Genomic DNA, 19,117 nt, shown 5'->3' with positions numbered 1-19,117 from the left:
AAAAAATAAATAATTTTATTGAAAAAAATTAAAATATAATGATTAAATAAAACTGATACAATTTAATTAGCTAATTTTTAAATAAAAGACACATGTCCATGTATAAAAGTGTAGTATTTTCCTAATTATTAGATTTAATACATCACTTCTTTATTTTAATATTGTCAAATGTGTCCTACAGCCTATAGGGCTTTAATGTTTCAAAGGCTAGATCATTCGGCGGGTTTCCTTTGTCAACTATGCTCACAAAATTACCAAATCCCAATGGAAATTCTCAGTCATTTAATACTAGTTGCTATTTTCAATTATACTTGGGTAAGTTTAATCAAGGATTTCAAATCCAGTTAACAATTTAAGATTTAATTAATGTGTTTGATTGGTTGTTGAAAAATTAAGAATTAAATGTTATTTTTTTTTAAGTGTAAAATAATATTAATGAGGGATTAAAATTATTAATCTCATTTTGATTGCTCTTTGATTTTTTTTTTTGTAAAAAAAGATTATATTTTCTTTTAAAATAAAATAATATCGTATTGTCATAATTATTTGTTAATAAAAGAGAATGTATTCTTGAATCTTATTAGCGGTGAATATTGGTGTTTTCATTAATGGATACTCTCTTCTTTTTGAGGTTTGCATTGGGAGTTGAGTAATAAACTCAACAAACAAAATACAGTGGAGTATTCATCGCTGATATATATAATCAGAGAGTCAAAAGGCCTTACGAGACAGTTAGTTGGCCGTACCATCGCTTCATTTCACTTGTCTTTCCTTAAATACCAACCATTCCTGCCTTCTTTCTTTTTGTTATTACTCTCTCTTTTTTTCTCCAATTTTTTATTTATTTTCTACTATTTTTATTTTAAAAAAAAACATTTTCTTCTTTTTCCTTCTGCAATTTTTCATCTGTCTCACTATTAGCTGCTGAAGACTGAAGCTTTCAACTTTCTAGGAAAACACCCTTTCTTTCTAGAGATTTTTTTTTTCTCCTTCTTCTCCCTTTTTTTTCTTTTCATATGTTAATATATCCTAAGCAAGAACTTAAAAAGAAAGAAAAGGAGAAAACCAATGCTCATTGCTTGCAATTTTGCATTAGACTACTAGTGGTAGTATTGTATTCATGTGTTAAGGTCTCTTTTCTCCAAATCCAAGGTCAAGTTGCTTCACTTATGTCGCCTTCTTTAGTTTCTTTGTTTCTGTATCAATTTCTTCTCATTTCTTATTGAGTTGCTGCTTCTACAATGCAGGTTTATGTTTATTGTTTTATACCCTTACACAGAGATGCTAAATGACAGCTTCTCCAACCTTATGATCTTCATTATTGCTTAATTGTTCACATTTTGGTTAGTTTCCACTTCTTCTTCTTTCTTTTATTTCTGTCTTCTCTTTACACTCTTTACTTGTTAGGATTTCTAGGGTTTGAATCTTTTCTACCAAACCTTCCGAATTCTCATAAAATTTTTTATTTTTATTAACCTTATTGATTTATGCTAATTTTTGTTTAAGAATCCTTAGTTATCTGAACTTCCTTTTTGTTTCTGTTAATCTCCTTTCTGTATTGATTAATGTGTTTTTATTTTCCCTAAGAGAACTTTAGTTAACCGAGGAAGTTTTGAGATTAAAAATGATCCCATATTGAGATGAAGGTATTTAATTTCTTGGCAGGGGAACATAACGCTAAAACCAAAATTTTCAATTCTGCATGTTTTTGTTCTTCTGCTGCTGAACAATTTATTATCTTAGGAAGCTAAGTAATTCTGCTAAAAGATTTTTAGAAGCAACTATATCATATAGCATGACCTTCCTTGAGGTATTAACTGCAAACTAGTAACTGCAGTTGAAAATTTTTGTTTACCAAAGAGTAGATGCATGCTAGCGGTGAGTGAAGTTGGGAATTCCAACTTTATTTCTAATGTATAAATAACTGGGAAATTATTGCAGAATTTTATCTCAAAGTTTTTTTTTTGGGTGCGCTAGGGGAGAAGTTTTTTAGAGATGTATAGGTATATTAAGTTATAGAAATTATGTTTTAGATCTTATCAGGCAACACTGGTTGTAGTTAAGACTTAAAGAGTAAAGACTATTGAGTTAAGAATGGAAAAAGTGAGTACTGGTAATGGTTTCTTAACTGTACCAGTTAATTTGTATTTGGTTGGAAATCAAGAAGATGGTTCAACTTTCTGTCCCCCAAGCTGAAAGAAACCCGATTGGCTATCAGTTTGCTACTTTTCTTACTGATATTAAGCATCATTAGTGATTTAAATTCAAAGTTGAGAGCGCAGAAATTTTTCTGGGATCCCTGCAATTATACATGATTTCAAGAGAGTTTAGACTCTAGTATGTGTAGTTAGAGAACTTAGTCATTTCTTTAATTCATTACCTGGTTCATTCTTTGCCAAACCAGTGGCCACACAACTGCCCTGCAGTTTTTCATCTTATATTTGTATTAAGAGATTTTGCAAATAGCGCATTGCTCATTGCCTTACCTTCTGTGATTAGTTCAATTTTAGCTTAAAAGAAGTGTCTGCACTTTTTAAGATTTGTATCGGTATTGGAGAATGAAAAGATGTTGTAGTTTTCAGTATGATTCAAAGCAATAGTTTCTTCTTAACTGTAAGAAGTTAATAGCATAACACTGTTCTTTATGGTCTAGTACTCTTATTGCTTCTTGTCAATTTAATCTTCAGTTTTTTGTTAATTATCAACATAATTCTCATATGGTGCAGGTTCACAGAAGTTAAGTTTGATCCCTGTGCTGTTGGACCCAACTTGAAGAAAAGCAATTCCTTAGCATCTACTCATCTTCCTTCTCTGCCAAGTTCTCCTTCTCCACAGTTTTGGCATTTAGTAAAATTGGGAATTAGGGGGCAATAACATTGTAGTTCCAAGCTTTCCTTTCAATTGGCATAACATTCACTAATAAAATGTAATTGACATTCCTGATACTCTTCAAAATGGAAATCAAGGAAGCAGAAAGGGTAGTTATTGCTAAGCCAGTAGCTTCCAGGCCTACTTGCTCCAATTTTAGGTCTTTCTCAGAGCTTCTTGAAGGTTCCATTAATGGTTCACCCCCTAATGTGTGTTCAGAAACCACAGTTGCTGCTATCAGACCAAAGACAGTGAGGTTCAAGCCAATGGTGAGTCGTGCTCCAGCTGCATCGGTTTCTTCCCAGGTGACCACTTAGTTCCTCTGAGTTGTTCTTCCCCTTCAAGAGATCTTTTTCCTGAACTTTACCATTTTTTTTTGGGATGATTTCAGGCTGATCTCTCTGGAACAGCACTTTTCAGTTCGTCTGATAAAGTTTCAAATCCAGATAGTAAACCCACTGTTATATATAAACCACAGGCCAAGTTTGTATCGAAGACAACCGTTTCTCTTTTGGCAAATATGGTTAGTAGTCATATTCTTCTTTCCTGTAGCTTGAGTTCTCTTTTCTTTATCTTCTTCTTCTTCCTCTTCCTCTTCCTCTTCTCTTCTCTTTCTTGCTATGGACAGCGTAGTGAGACTGTGAGAGCTGTTCATGTTCTTCTGAAATAGATGTCTATTATATGATGTTGAATATGCATAATATATATATATCTCTGCTCTGCTTTTGAGACACTAAAATGCAAGAATAATTTCTTCTGACCAGGGAAATTTCGATGTGAGTCATCAACAACAATCACTACCATTGGTTGAGGCTCGAGTTCAAAGTATAATCCAAGACAAACACAATTTTACATCCCAGATTACCTCAAAATTTTCCCAGAATATTCAATCTCATGCACAAACAGATGAGACTACCGAACCCTCAAGGTTAACATCTCAGATCCAGGAGGAGGATCCAAAAAACTTATCTGCTGCATCTAATGGGGATCGACCTTCATATGATGGTTATAATTGGAGAAAATATGGGCAAAAGCAAGTAAAAGGAAGTGAGTATCCGCGAAGTTACTACAAGTGCACACATCCAAATTGTCCAGTGAAAAAGAAGGTTGAAAGATCATTGGCTGGGCAGATTGCAGAAATTGTCTACAAGGGTGAACACAACCATTCAAAGCCTCAGCCTCCTAAACGCAACTCATCAGGGATGCAAGGGCTAGGAATTGTGTCCGATGGCAATGGTCAAGATATGAGCACCCCATTATCGAACAATCACCTGAATGATAGAAATGAAGGTTCTGAAGGTAGAGTTGAAGATCAGAATGAAACAGGATTGCCTGTTCATTCAACTTATCAGGGTAAAGCTCCTCCATCCCATGATCCTGTTGGAATTGGATCGATTAATGCTGGTGTTGTAACTTCTGACAACTCTTGTGGGCTTAGTGGGGAATGTGATGAAGGAAGTAAGGGAATGGATGGAGATGATGATGAGCCTAAAGCTAAAAGGAGGTAAGAGATGAGGCATTATAGATAGTTTGACAATCTGTGGCCTTCTCCACATTCGCATATTGTTCAGAAAAGTGATAATTATCTGATCCTTCATCAGTTGACATTGAATGCTATTGATATTTCTTGAATGATGATCTTCATTATGACTTTATTGATACTCTTTCAGGAAAAATGATAATCAATCAAATGAAGCAGGCATATCGGGCGAAGGTGCACAAGCACGAGAGCCCTGTCTATTGGTGCAAAGTTCTAATGAAACTGAGATTGTGGGTGATGGTTTTCGCTGGAGAAAATATGGGCAGAAGGTTGTGAAAGGAAATCCATATCCCAGGTTGATACTCAAGGACTTGTTTAGGATGTATAATATTTTTTGATTTTCTTATTTTTATCTGGATTCAAGGTTTGATATGATCTCTTAACAAACCTTTTGAAGAAATGAGCTTTCTGGCCATTTATGCAATGCTTGGAATTGTATCTGCAATAGTCACAATCTTTTGATTTAGATTCCATGATCACTTCTAGTGTTAAGTTGTTTGCTAGTTTTTTCAGAAACATCAGAATAGGAGCTGTATTTAATTTCACCCTCTTATGAACACTCTTTCTTCAGCATTTTCTTTAACTTTCCTCGCAACATTTTTATATTCATCTTGCAGAAGTTACTATCGATGCACGGGTCTAAAATGCAATGTCCGCAAGTATGTGGAGAGAGTATCAGATGATCCAGGAGCTTTTATTACAACATATGAGGGGAAACATAACCATGAGATGCCTGCTAGGGGTACAATTTCGGTATCTGAACCCAATTCACGGGTTCCTACTACAAGAAGCAAGGCATGATCTCAAGTGTTGAAGGAGGCTATTTGCTACTTAATGGTTCCTACAACCAAAAGAGTCTGAACAGAAACGAGTTCATAGCTTCAGAAGCTAAATAATTAGGAGAAGCTGTAAAGCCTGACATATGACGATGTTCTGAGGCATATTTCCATATCCTTGTCCTGTGAAATCAATAGGCAGGCACTTCTTGGTGAAGACAGTTTTGTGTTTGGTAATTCACATTATTGCAGCCTGTGTTTAGCTTTATTATTTAGGAACAAAATTTAATTTTTTTTTTTTGATTTCCAAATATTTTTTTAATTAAGCATAATAATGAAGTTTTATGACTTATCTTGGATAATCAATTTGTAATATGCATGCAGTTCCAATTCCTATCACTTTAAAGAAGTTTATTATTATATAATTGAGATTTTTTTTTTAGAGTAGAATTAGCTCTGATTGGAACTCGAACTTAAAACTTCATAGTCTTAGAGATAATTATAGTATAATTGAACTAAAGCTATAGTTGAGCAAATTTGATGTTGGATTTGCATGTGAGGGAGTAATGAAGCTCTCACTCATTTACAAGTAATTGTAAAGCCAAATGCTATCATGCATATAATTGTTTTGAATCTTTTTAAAGTTATATACATGTTACATAAAGAAATGTTTGATTTTCTTTATCTAGGTTTTGTTGAAATGTTTAATTTTCAATGTTCTTTTTTTTTAGAAAAAAAAAATCATTTTAAATGATGAAAAAAAAATAATTTTAAAACAGTTGTTTAATTATTTTGATTTTCTTATAATTAAAGCATGTTAAATTCAACTTAAAATTAATTTTTAATGACTTTTAACTTAAATATATAAACAAGTAACGCCAAATGGATACTTTGTTAAGCAAAAGAAGATGATTTGTTCAGTCCACCAAGTTTATATATTGCTAATTGATCCATGGCTTTGGCTTGCAAGTTTTCTGCTTACCTATCTATTCCATGGAATAAGGGATTCACCATATAATTACTGGGAAGGAAGAGAGATGGTTGGTTGATTCATGACTGCTTCTTTCTTTTCCCATCTCAAAGGAAATTTATAATATACACCATTTCAACTTATCTATTCCATGGCCATTATATATCACAGTAACTATCACTTTGAATTCTTCAATTTCTATTTCTTTTAATAAATTACTTCACTGGTGCTAATCGAGGAGGGATGGATTCCCTCTTCCGAGATTTCAAGAGCCAACAACTCAAAGAACAAGAAGAAATTGATGATAATCAACCAGAAGTCACTTGAACAGATCAAACCCACCCACTTCAGGTTTCTATTTATTCACAAACAGTTTTGACCCCTTTCATGGAATCACTTCAGGACTAAAGATCTTTTGCTGTTTTTGTTGTGAACAATTTTCTTTTTAACAAATGTTTAGGTATTTAATTGCTTGTTGACTATTCCTAGTTTCGTTGAGAATTGCGGTGTTCCTATCTCACAAAATTACACGACAGCAGCTAAATGCTAGCTCCTAGTGGTGGATAATATAATTGTTTTAATAATCGAAATCTTGTTTATGTTTCTATGGATTATTGATGATGCTTAATCTTTTGTTGCTTATTTTGAGCAAAATCCTTTGTAGCATCTTGTCACGACCCAAAATTCTGAACCGTGACCGGCGCATAATTTAAGTATTCTTAAATCATGCAAGCCTTATCAGAGTATCTTGAATGAATATATTGTCACTTACTAATCCCAAAAATAGACAAAATCCAAATAAACAAAATGCTGAATAAACATTTTAAATATCCCATAGGTAAACTGCGGAGTCTCTACAGATTTAAATAAAAACTTAAACTATTCAATAAACTAAACTAATTATTAGCCCGAGAAAACATGAATTCGGGCATACCATGAGAATAAATCGAAGTTGTCCCTCTCCAGAAAATGGACTGAATATTTGGATCAGCTGCAGAATTCTACTGATCCAAAAGATAATGCATGAGAAAACGTGGTTTGAGCTAGATGCTCAGTGAATGATAATTATAGCACACAACGAAATAGGAACAGGCAGACGCTTGATTAATTTTACAATAAATTTTCTATTCAATAAAATCATGCTCATGCTGTCAAAAATCATTAATAAAATAACTTCATAAAACATAAATATAAAAAAAATTTATTCAATAAAAATTTTATGGTACAGTGCACCAGGGTGATGATACCCCACATCACCAAAGGCCAGATGGTAAGCGCGCTACCAGATATCAGATACTTTCCTCCTCCTTCACAGATATCAATGCATATGATACTAATGCAAAACATAAACTGCAATGATGCATGACTCAACAATGCAACCTAATACCGTGATAGTCCACACGGCGGGGCCAGATAACAGAAACAGATACTGGGCACAGGTACCAACTCAAAACAGAAAACCAATTTTGTACAAATCAATCAAAATCAATAAAAAATTTCAGATATCAAATAATAACTGATAGTGCAATTCCAATAGTATATTTCAATAGTTTCAGAGAGTCAATAAAATCAAATCAATCTCAAATCAATTCAATAAAATTAAATCAATCTCAAATCACTTCAATAAAATCAAATCAATCTCAAATCAATTCAGTAACACATCGATAAATTTTATAGTCAAATATCAATCAATAATAATACATTAAAGGCCTGTTCCCGGAATCATAATGGGTCTAATGCAGAAATAGTTGACAAAATCAATTATTTAATCAAAATCGAAATAAAATTCAATAATAAAATAAAATTCTAGAAAATCACATATAAAATCATTGTTAAAATATTGATTTAAAATTTCATTTAATAACAAACTTAATGCTAAGAAATTTTTAAAGGGACAAAAACAGTGCTATGTACTATAATTACCACTCACCTGGAACCTCCAAGACAATAGTTATTTTCAATGAAAGAGAGACAATTTCAAATGACTGATTGAATATTCGAATCTCCTACACACCCAAAGTATTAAAGAGAAATATCAAATAATAATAAAATAAAATCATTTTAATATATATATATATATATATATATATATATATACACACACACGCAGGAATGAACAGGGACGCAGGACGCTGGGACGCAGGACGCACGCTTCACGCATAGAAGCCAACTATATATATATATATATATATATATATATATATATTTAAAGTTATTGTCTCACATTAATTATTATTAAACCAATTCAGTACCAATAGTCAAAGAGAAGAAAATAAATTTATAGAGTAGTTGTAAGGAGAGAATAAAATCAAATTCACCTATTATTGATCAAAGAACGAGAATTTTTATTTTGAAAATATAATCAAAGGTGATAAATTGAGAAATAAAAATTTAAGAATTATCTGCGCACATCAGATTATTTTATATATGTACGTATAACAATAATTAAAAGATTATGAAAGTACCTGTTGAGAGTATTTGGTAGGAAAAGGAGGTGACAAACAGGTTTTGAGAGCAAAGTTTAGCAGAAAAGATGATTAGGGTATATATATATTTCAAGAGTTCTATTAGGTGTAGAATAGAAATAGAGTTATTATTGAACTGGATTGTTCAGATTGCAGATATATATTTAATTTTAAAAATAATATATATATCTAAAAATAAATAAGTAGACCATCTAATAAAATATATATATATTTTTATAAATATATTAAATTATTGTTAGCTAATTAAAATAAAATAATAATAAATAATAATTGTATATGGGTTTTCACATACTTCCCCCCTTAAAAAAAATTTGGTCCCCGAATTTGAATAAACAAAATTCTAACCTGAAGAATCAAATAAGTGAGGATATTTGGCTTGCATTTCAGATTCTGCCTCCCATGTGGCCTCACTACTTGAGTGATTATGCCACAAGACTTTGACCAAAGCCACTTCCTTACACCGAAGTTTCCTAATTTGTCGATCTAAAATCTTTACTGGTTGCTCCTCATATGACATATCATCCCTAAATTGCATGGTTTGAGGTTGTAAAACATGAGATGGATCTGGTACATACTTCCTAAGCATAGAAATATGGAAAACTGGATGTACATGTGCAAAACCAGGTAGAAGGGCTAAACGGTAAGCAACTGCTCCAATTCTGTCCAAAATTTCAAATGGACCAACAAAACGAGGGCTAAGCTTCCCTTTCTTCCCAAACCTCATGATTCTTTTCATAGGGGAAACTCTCAGAAATACATGATCACCAATCATAAATTCTACATCTTTACGCTTAGGATCAGCATAACTTCTCTGTCGACTTTGAGCAGTCAAAAGTCGATCACGAATTAGTCGAACCTTCTCTGAAGTTAATTGTATCAACTCTGGTCCAGTAAGCCTTCTTTCTCCAACTTCATCCCAACAAACCGGTGATCTACACTTTCGACCATATAATGCCTCATATGGAGCCATCTCTATACTTGCCTGATAACTGTTATTATAAGCAAACTCCACTAAAGGCAAATGATGATCCCAACAGCCACCAAACTCCATAACGCATGCACGAAGCATGTCCTCTAATGTCTGTATGGTCCTTTCTGACTGTCCATCCGTCTGAGGGTGAAAAGTGACTAAAGTCTACTCGTGTTCCTAAAGCTTCTTGGAATTTCTTCCAAAATCGAGAAGTAAACTGAGTACCACGATCAGAGACAATGGAAACTGGAACTCCATGAAGACTAACAATCTTGTTTATATACAACTGTGCAAGTTTAGCAAAGTTATATGTAGTCTTCACAGGAAGGAAATGAGCAGATTTTGTCAATCTGTCTACTATCACCCATATTGCATTGTAACCACCTCGTGTACTAGGTAAACCCACAACAAAGTCCATGGCAATATGCTTCCATTTCCACTCGGGAATAGGCAATGGCTGAAGTAACTCAGATGGTCTCTGATGTTTTGCCTTAACCTGCTGACAAGTTAAACATTTAGCAACAAAGTCTGCAATATCCCTCTTCATGCCACCCCACCAATAATGCTCCCTTAAATCACGATAAATCTTAGTTGAACCTGGGTGTACTGTGTAAGCAGAATGGTGTGCCTCCTCCATGATTTCTCTTCTCAACTCATCAACATTGGGGACACAAAGTCTAGTGCCATAACGAAGAACTCCATCATCATTCAACATGAATCCTTGAGCTTGGTCTTGATGAATACTATCTATAATCTCACACAGCTGAGAGTCCCTCTTTTGAGCAGCCTTAATTCTATCAATCAAGATAGGCCTAACTTGAAAATGTGCTAAGAATGATCTAGCTATGATTTCAAACTCTATTCCCTAATCTAGCAACTCATGTAATTCACCAATCAGAGGCCTCATCTTGGTAGATATATGGGCTAAACTACCAGAAGACTTCGTGCTTAGAGCATCAGCCACTACATTAGCTTTTCCAGGATGATACTGTATGGTGCAATCATAATCCTTCAGCAATTCTACCCATCTCCTTTGCCTAAGATTAAGATCACGTTGGTCAAATATGTATTTGAGACTTTTGTGGTCAGTGAAGATTTCACAAGTCTCACCATACAGATAGTGCCTCCAGATTTTCAAAGCAAAAATTACTGCAGCCATTTCCAAATCATGAGTTGGATAATTCTGCTCGTGTCTTTTCAACTGACGAGAAGCATATGCAATAACCCGTCCATGCTGCATCAAAACACATCCTAAACCAATCCTAGAAGCATCACAATATACTACATAACCCCCTGATCCAGATGGAAGGGCTAACACTGGTTTTGTAGTTAAACGAGTCTTAAGCTCCTGAAAACTTTTTTTTCACAAGCCTCAGACCACTAAAATTTCACAGTCTTCTGTGTCAACTTAGTTAAAGGTGCTGCAATACGAGAGAAGTCTTGAACAAACCGTCTATAATACCCTACTAAACCCAAGAAACTACGAATCTCTGACACAGTTGTGGGTCTAGGCCAATGAAGCACTACCTCAACTTTCTTCTTATCAATGCACACCCCATCCTTCGATACTGTATGGCCTAGGAAAGCCACACTATCTAACCAGAACTCACATTTTGAGAACTTGGCATATAGCTTGTGTTCTCGTAAGGTATGAAGGACAATTCTCAAATGCTGCTCATGCTCCTCTTTACTCTTTGAGTACACTAGAATATCATCGATGAACACTATAACAAATTGATCTAAGAAAGGCTTGAAAACTCTATTCATGAGATCCATAAAAGCGGCCGGAGCATTGGTAAGACCAAATGACATTACAAGAAATTCATAGTGTCCATACCTAGTCCTAAAGGCCGTCTTGAGTATGTCTTCTTTCTTGACCCTCAATTGATGATACCCAGATCGAAGATCAATCTTGCAAAAATACTTTGCACCTTAAAGTTGGTCAAACAGGTCATCTATGCGTGGAATAGGATACTTATTATGCACAATTACCTTATTCAATTGCCTATAATCAATGCACATTCCCAAAGACTCATCCTTTTTCCGTATAAATAACACAGGAGCACCCCATGGAGAAACACTAGGGCGAATAAACCCCTTATCTAGTAGGTCCTGTAGTTGCTCCTTTAACTCTTTAAGTTCTGCGGGTGCCATACGATAAGGTGGTATAGATATGGGCTCAATTTCAGGAACTAAGTCTATACCAAACTCTACCTCTCGCTCCGGGGGTAAACCTGATAAATCTTCTGGAAACACATCAGGAAACTCCTTAACCACTGCAACAATCTCCAAACCTGCACCTTCTACCTGAACATCTCTAACATAAGCTAGATACCCCTTATACCTCTTTCGCAATAATCGTCTAGCACTCACTACGGAGATAAGATTACTAGAGGCTATACTGCGATCTCCCTGAAATTGAAATTCTGCCTCCCCAGGAATTTTAAAGAGTACAATTTTATTATGACAATCCAATGAAACGTGATAAGTGGCTAACCAATCCATGCCTAAAATCACATCAAACTCAAACAAATCCAAAGAAACAAGAACTGCAGCTAATTCCCTATCTCCAATGTGAACTATACATCCCCTATACACCATATCAGTGTCTATTGCATTCCCCATAGGTGTTGATACAGATAGAAGATACTCTAACAAAGTAGGTGGTGTACTAAATCTAATGGAAAAGTATGGAGAAATAAAGGAATGGTTGTACCCCAGTCTTAGCCATAGGCGTCTGTTTAGATGTCTGATTAATAGTTTGAAGTGGTACCTCCCTTGTTGGATCAAGGTTTGCACCATTAAGACCCTTGGCCCTAGCTCTCCTCTTACGTTTAACAGACTCAGGCACCTATTCATTTTAATAAACAAGTATTAAATATGAAAATGTGAGCCAAATTAAGACAGGTGAAAAAGTACGAAAGACGCAGATATCTGAAGCAATGATAAACTGAAAAGACGTTAAGGATCCTATGCTCCGTAAGTTTACAGACCTCAACCGAGCTCTGATACCAACTTTGTCACGACCCAAAATTACAATCAGGATGGCGCATAATTTAAGTATTCTTAAATCATGCAAGCCTTATCAGAGTATATTGAATGAATATATTGTCACTTACTAATCCCAAAAATAGACAAAATCCAAATAAACAAAATGCTGAATAAACATCTTAAATATCCCATAGGTAAACTGCGGAGTCTCTACAGATTTAAATAAAAACTTAAACTGTTCAATAAACTAAACTAATTATTAGCCCGAGAAAACATGAATTCGGGCATACCATGAGAATAAATCGAAGTTGTCCCTCTCCAGAAAATGGACTGAATATTTGGATCAGCTGCAGAATTCTACTGATCTGAAACAGATAACAGATAGAGAAAACGTGGTTTGAGCTAGATGCTCAGTGAATGATAATTATAGCACACAACGAAATAGGAACAGGCAGACGCTTGATTAATTTTACAATAAATTTTCTATTCAATAAAATCATGCTCATGCTGTCAAAAATCATTAATAAAATAACTTCATAAAACATAAATATAAAAAAAATTTATTCAATAAAAATTTTATGGTATTAAGGCACTGTGGTGATGATACCCCACATCACCAAAGGCCAGATGGTAAGCGCGCTACCAGATATCAGATACTTTCCTCCTCCTTCACAGATATCAATGCATATGATACTAATGCAAACCATAAACTGCAATGATGCATGACTCAACAATGCAATCTAATACCGTGATAGTCCACACGCGGCCGATAATGTAAATGTGACATCGGGCATGTACCAACTCAAAACAGAAAACCAATTTTGTACAAATCAATCAAAATCAATAATAACTGATAGTGCAATTCCAATAGTATATTTCAATAGTTTCAGAGAGTCAATAAAATCAAATCAATCTCAAATCAATTCAATAAAATCAAATCAATCTCAAATCACTTCAATAAAATCAAATCAATCTCAAATCAATTTAGTAATACATCGATAAATTTTATAGTCAAATATCAATCAATAATAATACATTAAAGTCCTGTTCCCGGAATCATAATGGGTCTAATGCAGAAATAGTTGACAAAATTAATTATTTAATCAAAATCGAAATAAAATTCAATAATAAAATAAAATTTTAGAAAATCACATATAAAATCATTGTTAAAATATTGATTTAAAATTTCATTTAATAACAAACTTAATGCTAAGAAATTTTTAAAGGGACAAAAACAGTGCTATGTACTATAATTACCACTCACCTGGAACCTCCAAGACAATAGTTATTTTCAATGGAAGAGAGACAATTTCAAATGACTGATTGAATATTCGAATCTCCTACACACCCAAAATATTAAAGAGAAATATCAAATAACAATAAAATAAAATGATTTTAATATATATATATATATATATATATATATATATATATATATATATATATATATATATATATATATACACGCGCAGGAATGAACAGGGACGCAGGACGCAGGGACGCAGGACGCACGCTTCAAGCATAGAAGCCAACTATATATATATATTTAAAGTTATTGTCTCACATTAATTATTATTAAACCAATTCAGTACCAATAGTCAAAGAAAAGAAAATAAATTTATAGAGTAGTTGTAAGGAGAGAATAAAATCAAATTCACCCATTATTGATCAAAGAACGATAATTTTTATTTTGAAAATATAATCAAAGGTAATAAATTGAGAAATAAAAATTTAAGAATTATCTGCGCACATCAAATTATTTTATATATGTACGTATAACAATAATTAAAAGATTATGAAAGTACTTGTTGAGAGTATTTGGTAGGAAAAGGAGGTGACAAACAGGTTTTGAGAGCAAAGTTTAGCAGAAAAGATGATTAGGGTATATATATATTTCAAGAGTTCTATTAGGTGTAGAATAGAAATAGAGTTATTATTGAACTGGGTTGTTCAGATTGTAGATATATATTTAATTTTAAAAATAATATATATATCTAAAAATAAATAAGTAGACCATCTAATAAAATATATATATTTTTTTATAAATATATTAAATTATTGTTAACTAATTAAAATAAAATAATAATAAATAATAATTGTATATGGGTTTTCACACATCTAATGTGTTGGTGATTTCTGAAATATCATAATAGATCATATGTAAGATGTCAATTCCTAATCTGAGCGATGGATTATTTTTAAGCATCTTTGCTGGACATGGATAGTAATGCTTAGAATTTCTTTGTTTTCTTTGCTTCATCGCAAAAATCCAGCTCAGTTTCTGATTGTTATTTGCTTGTTAGATGTCAATAATTGTGGTTTTAGTTTCATTACTGGTTAAACTTGGGCCTGTTGGAGATAACACCCATGCATACACTAGAGTCATGGGCGCCTATGGATACTGTGCTCCATAATATGCAATGACAGGTCAGCTGTCTCTTAAATCAGATATTTATAACTATGGGGTTGTTCTTTTGGAAATCAATACTGGCCGGAAGGCAATTGACAGTTCAGAAGCTACAGGGGAGCATAATCTTGCTGCTTGGGTAAGAAACCCCTGCAGTTGTTAAAGCTTCCGCATTATTCTTGAGAAATAAGTTTTAAGAATCCTCCTTGTTTTTGTTGGGTTCTTTGCCCGCATATACATGAGTCAGCGTAGACAGCGAAATGCTCACAGTGAGTGGCGTAACATATAGCCTTCCCTTGAGCTAAAAATCCAATATGTGTAGAGTGTGCAAGTGCCTTTGAATGGGATAATTAGGAGAATTCACATTCTCACCATGTCAATCTAAAGCTGAGCATGAGCTCCATGAATAGTCCGATAGGCTATCATACCAAATCTAGGAATTGGGCTTGGTAGAATAAGAGAAAAAAACATCAAAGGCCCAACTTAGGCATTGCAGTTTAAACTGAAAGCTTGAGCCGGTGGGTTGTGAGTCAACCATGTATTTATCTTCCTCTCTTGCTTCATATCACACTTTAAAACAAACTTCCACCATACATTTAGTTAATGTGATGGCCATAATTGAGGCTAGCTCATTGTAGTAAAGTTGGACCTCATACTCTTTAGAACTGTATAAATGAAAGAGAGAGATTGTAGTTGTTCTTAGGATTTTTATTTTTTATTTTTATTTTTTTTTTTTTTCTGTTTCTGTAATTCTTTCTTTGTTCTTGTTTAATCACTGAAGCTGTTTGTGTTATCCCACATCTGCAATTTTTTAATCTTCCAGGAATATCAGACATGCTTCCCACCCAATAAGCTTGTCAGTCATTTCTTTTTCATCTAATAATGTAATGCAAATATATATAGGAACTGAAAGAAAGACTTGGAATCGTTTCTAAAATAGGAACTGTTATACGATGCAGAAAAATGACATCCAACATTTCGTTGTTGAACATTTTAAGAAGCTCAAATACAAAGTTCAATGGCTAGCTAGTAATAGCATTCATAGGTTGCTCTTTTGTGCAACGGTTCAAGAGCTTAGAATATATACTTCAGTGCCACTACGAAAAGCATTTTTGTCACTATAATGGCCATGATGCTTCCATCAACGATCGACGGAATCATACATATACTCATATTCTCAATGCTCCTAAACTAAAGATTCTTGAATAACAAACATGAAAGATTAATAGTTTAATTACTGAAAGTAACTCAAACAAGTAAGATTAACACATAAACACATCACTAAATTAGTTTGATTTTTATTCATTCAATCAAGAGTCGAGACACATACTGGCACTGTTCATCAATACATTACTAACACGAGTTTGATCCTTACAAAACTAATACACGAAATGTTTTATTCAAGCAAGATAAATTATGTAGGAGACATCAAGTCCCTTATTCAGTCTATAAGTAAAACCACCACTATCTAGCACATTACCGAGCCTGCAAATGAGCAAACACATTGAAGATGTCAGCTCTTTTGTTGCAACTGCAATGAATTTAAGCAAATTACTACTATGTCATGATCATATTGAGATTAGGTGTTCACCAGAAAGCGCTTCTTGAATGCTTCAACATTCTCTTTAGGATCTATTTTCGTCTGCTTGTAAGCCTCAATCTTGTTTATCTCCTGCACACAGATTTTGTGAAAAGGAAAGTTATGGATTAGCAATTAAACTTCAGGCCCAATAACCATCACCAGTTTATTTCCCAAATCCTTGTTCAAGATAAAAATAAAGGAATACTTTCAGTTTTAGCTCTAACAATAAGTTGCGCAATAGCGAATGCTTGCTCAAAAGCTTAAGAGTTGGACTTGATTAAACTCAGATAAGAAAATGGGCCAAAATACTTAGTTACGAGTAAAGGGTGTCTTGAACCAGAGAAGGTGGATGATTATGTGCGCATGTGAGGGGGAAGCTTGCCAAGGAAGAGGAAATGTAAGAGCGAAAGAATTAGAACACTAGAAGAAGATCTCAAAATATAATTATTCTAATAGGGAATGAATACCTTTTAAACAGAGTATCTTAAGCATGAATAGAAATAAATCAATCATACCTCAATCCAAGCTTCAAGTTTAGGCCTGCCTGCGATGATATCATATTTGAATACCTCTAATAAGAAGACGTGGAATCTTTCAACAAAGGGAATATAGGCTATATCTACCTGAAGAACACACAAATTTATCCAAAGTCAAAAGAAGAACAATCAAATAATGTTATGACAATAATTTAACAATGACACTCATTTCCAAATTGCAAATTAAAAATGATCAATATTTAATACGTTAGTTAGGAAAAAATATCAACAAAAAATTGAGAATGCAGCTTACCAAACTGAATTGGCCAAGCAAGAATGGCCCATCATCAAATTTGTGAAGAGCATTTTCCAAGTAATCAAAAGCAGGACCTAGAGCAAGTTAGTGACTTCAGTTAGACATTTTACACATGGAAAGGTACCTAAAAAAAAAAAAAAAACACTGCAAGTTCCACAGCTAACCAGCTTCTTTGGTTGGATCGCCCTTAAATGAAGTAAACACAATTTTGTTGAATGTATCAGAATAGGCAAGTAACTCTTCAGCGAATTCCCTTTTAGCAGGATCCTGCAGTAATTTAGAGCATTAATTTAGTCCTTCCACACAAACATACACAGACACAGAATGCGGCTTTTCATCATAATTCTGCACATCTTACTTCAGGAAGAAGAGATTGCCCTTCAAAGTTGCTATCAAGGTATTTAATCAAATCAAGACTCTCCCCAATGATTTTTCCATTGTGTTCCAAAGATGGCACCTACAAGGAAGATTCCAATATCAACCAAGAAAACTAGGAACAGCTTCTCATCCTCATCAACAATAATATGCAATTAGCATAAGTAGATAAAGTTGAAGAAAATTGCAGTTTACTGAATTAGCACAAATTTTTTAACTGATACAAAATCTTTTTAAGTCCAAAAACAATGGCAGATTCCAGGAATGCAGCTAAGCCAAACTAAACATGGCCTTAATGCTTCTCAAGAGTCATAGATCATAATAAAGCAGAATCGATGGTTCTTTTATTTAAACGCCTCATGAATACTTACATTTTCCACAGGAGAAATATAACAACAACAGGTCAATTGCAGCTAAACTTAAATGATTCATGAAAAAGAAAATGTATGATTTATACAGATTATTCAGACCTTATTGGGAGGGTAAACTTTCTCTCCATACCAAGCAGGCCTACTTTGAAGATTGAGAGGAATCAGCTTGATCTTGTCTTGTAATCCCTGCTCCACACAGACACACTTAAAAATTTAAGAAGCCTTTAAAAAGCGGACAACCCAATGGAGAAAAAAGATTAACCAACCTTATAGTTCCTGATGATCCACACTCGCTGTGCATATGGACATATGTAGGCGACATACAACCTTCACGTGTAGAGGGGGGAAAAGCAGTAAATACAGCCAAAAACAAATCCCTATTTCCATGTGACTTATAAAGAATAAAAAATTGAGATTAGCAGCAAAGGCAGATTATTTTAATAAAAAAATAAAACCTTATGGTTCCATCGAAGAGTGGAGGTTGCTCTGCAGTAGGATCCAGCACCGGAGGTAATTTCTCCGGCACGCTCTTGTCCAAACTGTAAAGAAAGAAAGAAAGAAAAAAAATTAGAGAAATCAGCAAAGAAGAGGAATTGGAGAGAAAGTAGAGATTCTTACGCAATAGCAGCCATTGGTTGGTGTGAGTTCTTGTGTGGAGAACTGGCAAAGGGTTATTGTGTTGGGAGAGCGATGAGATGGTAAGTGGATAAGCTCTAGAGTGATCATTATATAGAGTTGCTGAGAGTGATAGTGATCTTAGCAGTGACGAAATAACATGCGAGACATGAGAGAGAAGAGGTTGAATTTATCTCAAAAACGGGGCAGGTACAGATGAGTAACTCTTTTTTTTTTTTGCCAGCTAGAAATAGGTTAGCCAAAGTCAGTTAGCTTTCTAAATTTGACAGTTGATGGCTGAAAATTCATGTCCAAATAATGAGTTTTTTTTCTTCTTCATTTATTTTATACGAGATATTTTTAAAAAAATATAT

At 33.8% G+C, this 19,117-nt stretch overlaps 2 protein-coding genes across 3 annotated transcripts; one reads left to right on the top strand and one right to left on the bottom strand.

Moving 5' to 3' along the window:
- The first annotated feature begins 840 nt into the window (after positions 1 to 840).
- Positions 841 to 5,583, top strand: LOC110655009 (WRKY transcription factor 44). The gene is made up of 7 exons (XM_021811169.2): positions 841 to 1,152; positions 1,248 to 1,343; positions 2,727 to 3,173; positions 3,260 to 3,391; positions 3,633 to 4,372; positions 4,539 to 4,703; positions 5,026 to 5,583. Exons 3-7 carry the CDS (start codon positions 2,955 to 2,957, stop codon positions 5,207 to 5,209), a joined length of 1,440 nt encoding a protein of 479 aa, XP_021666861.2. The 5' UTR covers positions 841 to 1,152; positions 1,248 to 1,343; positions 2,727 to 2,954; the 3' UTR covers positions 5,210 to 5,583.
- A 10,703-nt stretch (positions 5,584 to 16,286) lies between these two features.
- Positions 16,287 to 18,904, bottom strand: LOC110655008 (glutathione S-transferase L3). Of its 2 annotated transcripts, XM_021811168.2 has the most exons (10): positions 18,747 to 18,903; positions 18,584 to 18,667; positions 18,395 to 18,455; positions 18,228 to 18,314; positions 17,741 to 17,839; positions 17,547 to 17,649; positions 17,380 to 17,456; positions 17,106 to 17,213; positions 16,600 to 16,680; positions 16,287 to 16,493 (listed from the first exon to the last, which is right to left on the bottom strand). In XM_021811168.2, the coding sequence occupies exons 1-10, from the start codon at positions 18,758 to 18,760 to the stop codon at positions 16,485 to 16,487; spliced, it is 723 nt and encodes a 240-aa protein (XP_021666860.2). In that variant the 5' UTR covers positions 18,761 to 18,903; the 3' UTR covers positions 16,287 to 16,484. The 2 variants fall into 2 exon arrangements, with proteins under 2 accessions (XP_021666860.2, XP_021666858.2); XM_021811166.2 differs by lacking the exon at positions 16,287 to 16,493 and having other exon boundaries at positions 16,573 to 16,680; positions 18,747 to 18,904.
- Positions 18,905 to 19,117: the final 213 nt, after the last annotated feature.

Source organism: Hevea brasiliensis, chromosome 3, assembly GCF_030052815.1.
Source record: "Hevea brasiliensis isolate MT/VB/25A 57/8 chromosome 3, ASM3005281v1, whole genome shotgun sequence".
Taxonomy (NCBI): Eukaryota; Viridiplantae; Streptophyta; class Magnoliopsida; order Malpighiales; family Euphorbiaceae; genus Hevea; species Hevea brasiliensis.
The sequence above is the reverse complement of the archived record's forward strand: the minus strand, read 5'-3'. Positions and strand labels throughout refer to the sequence as shown.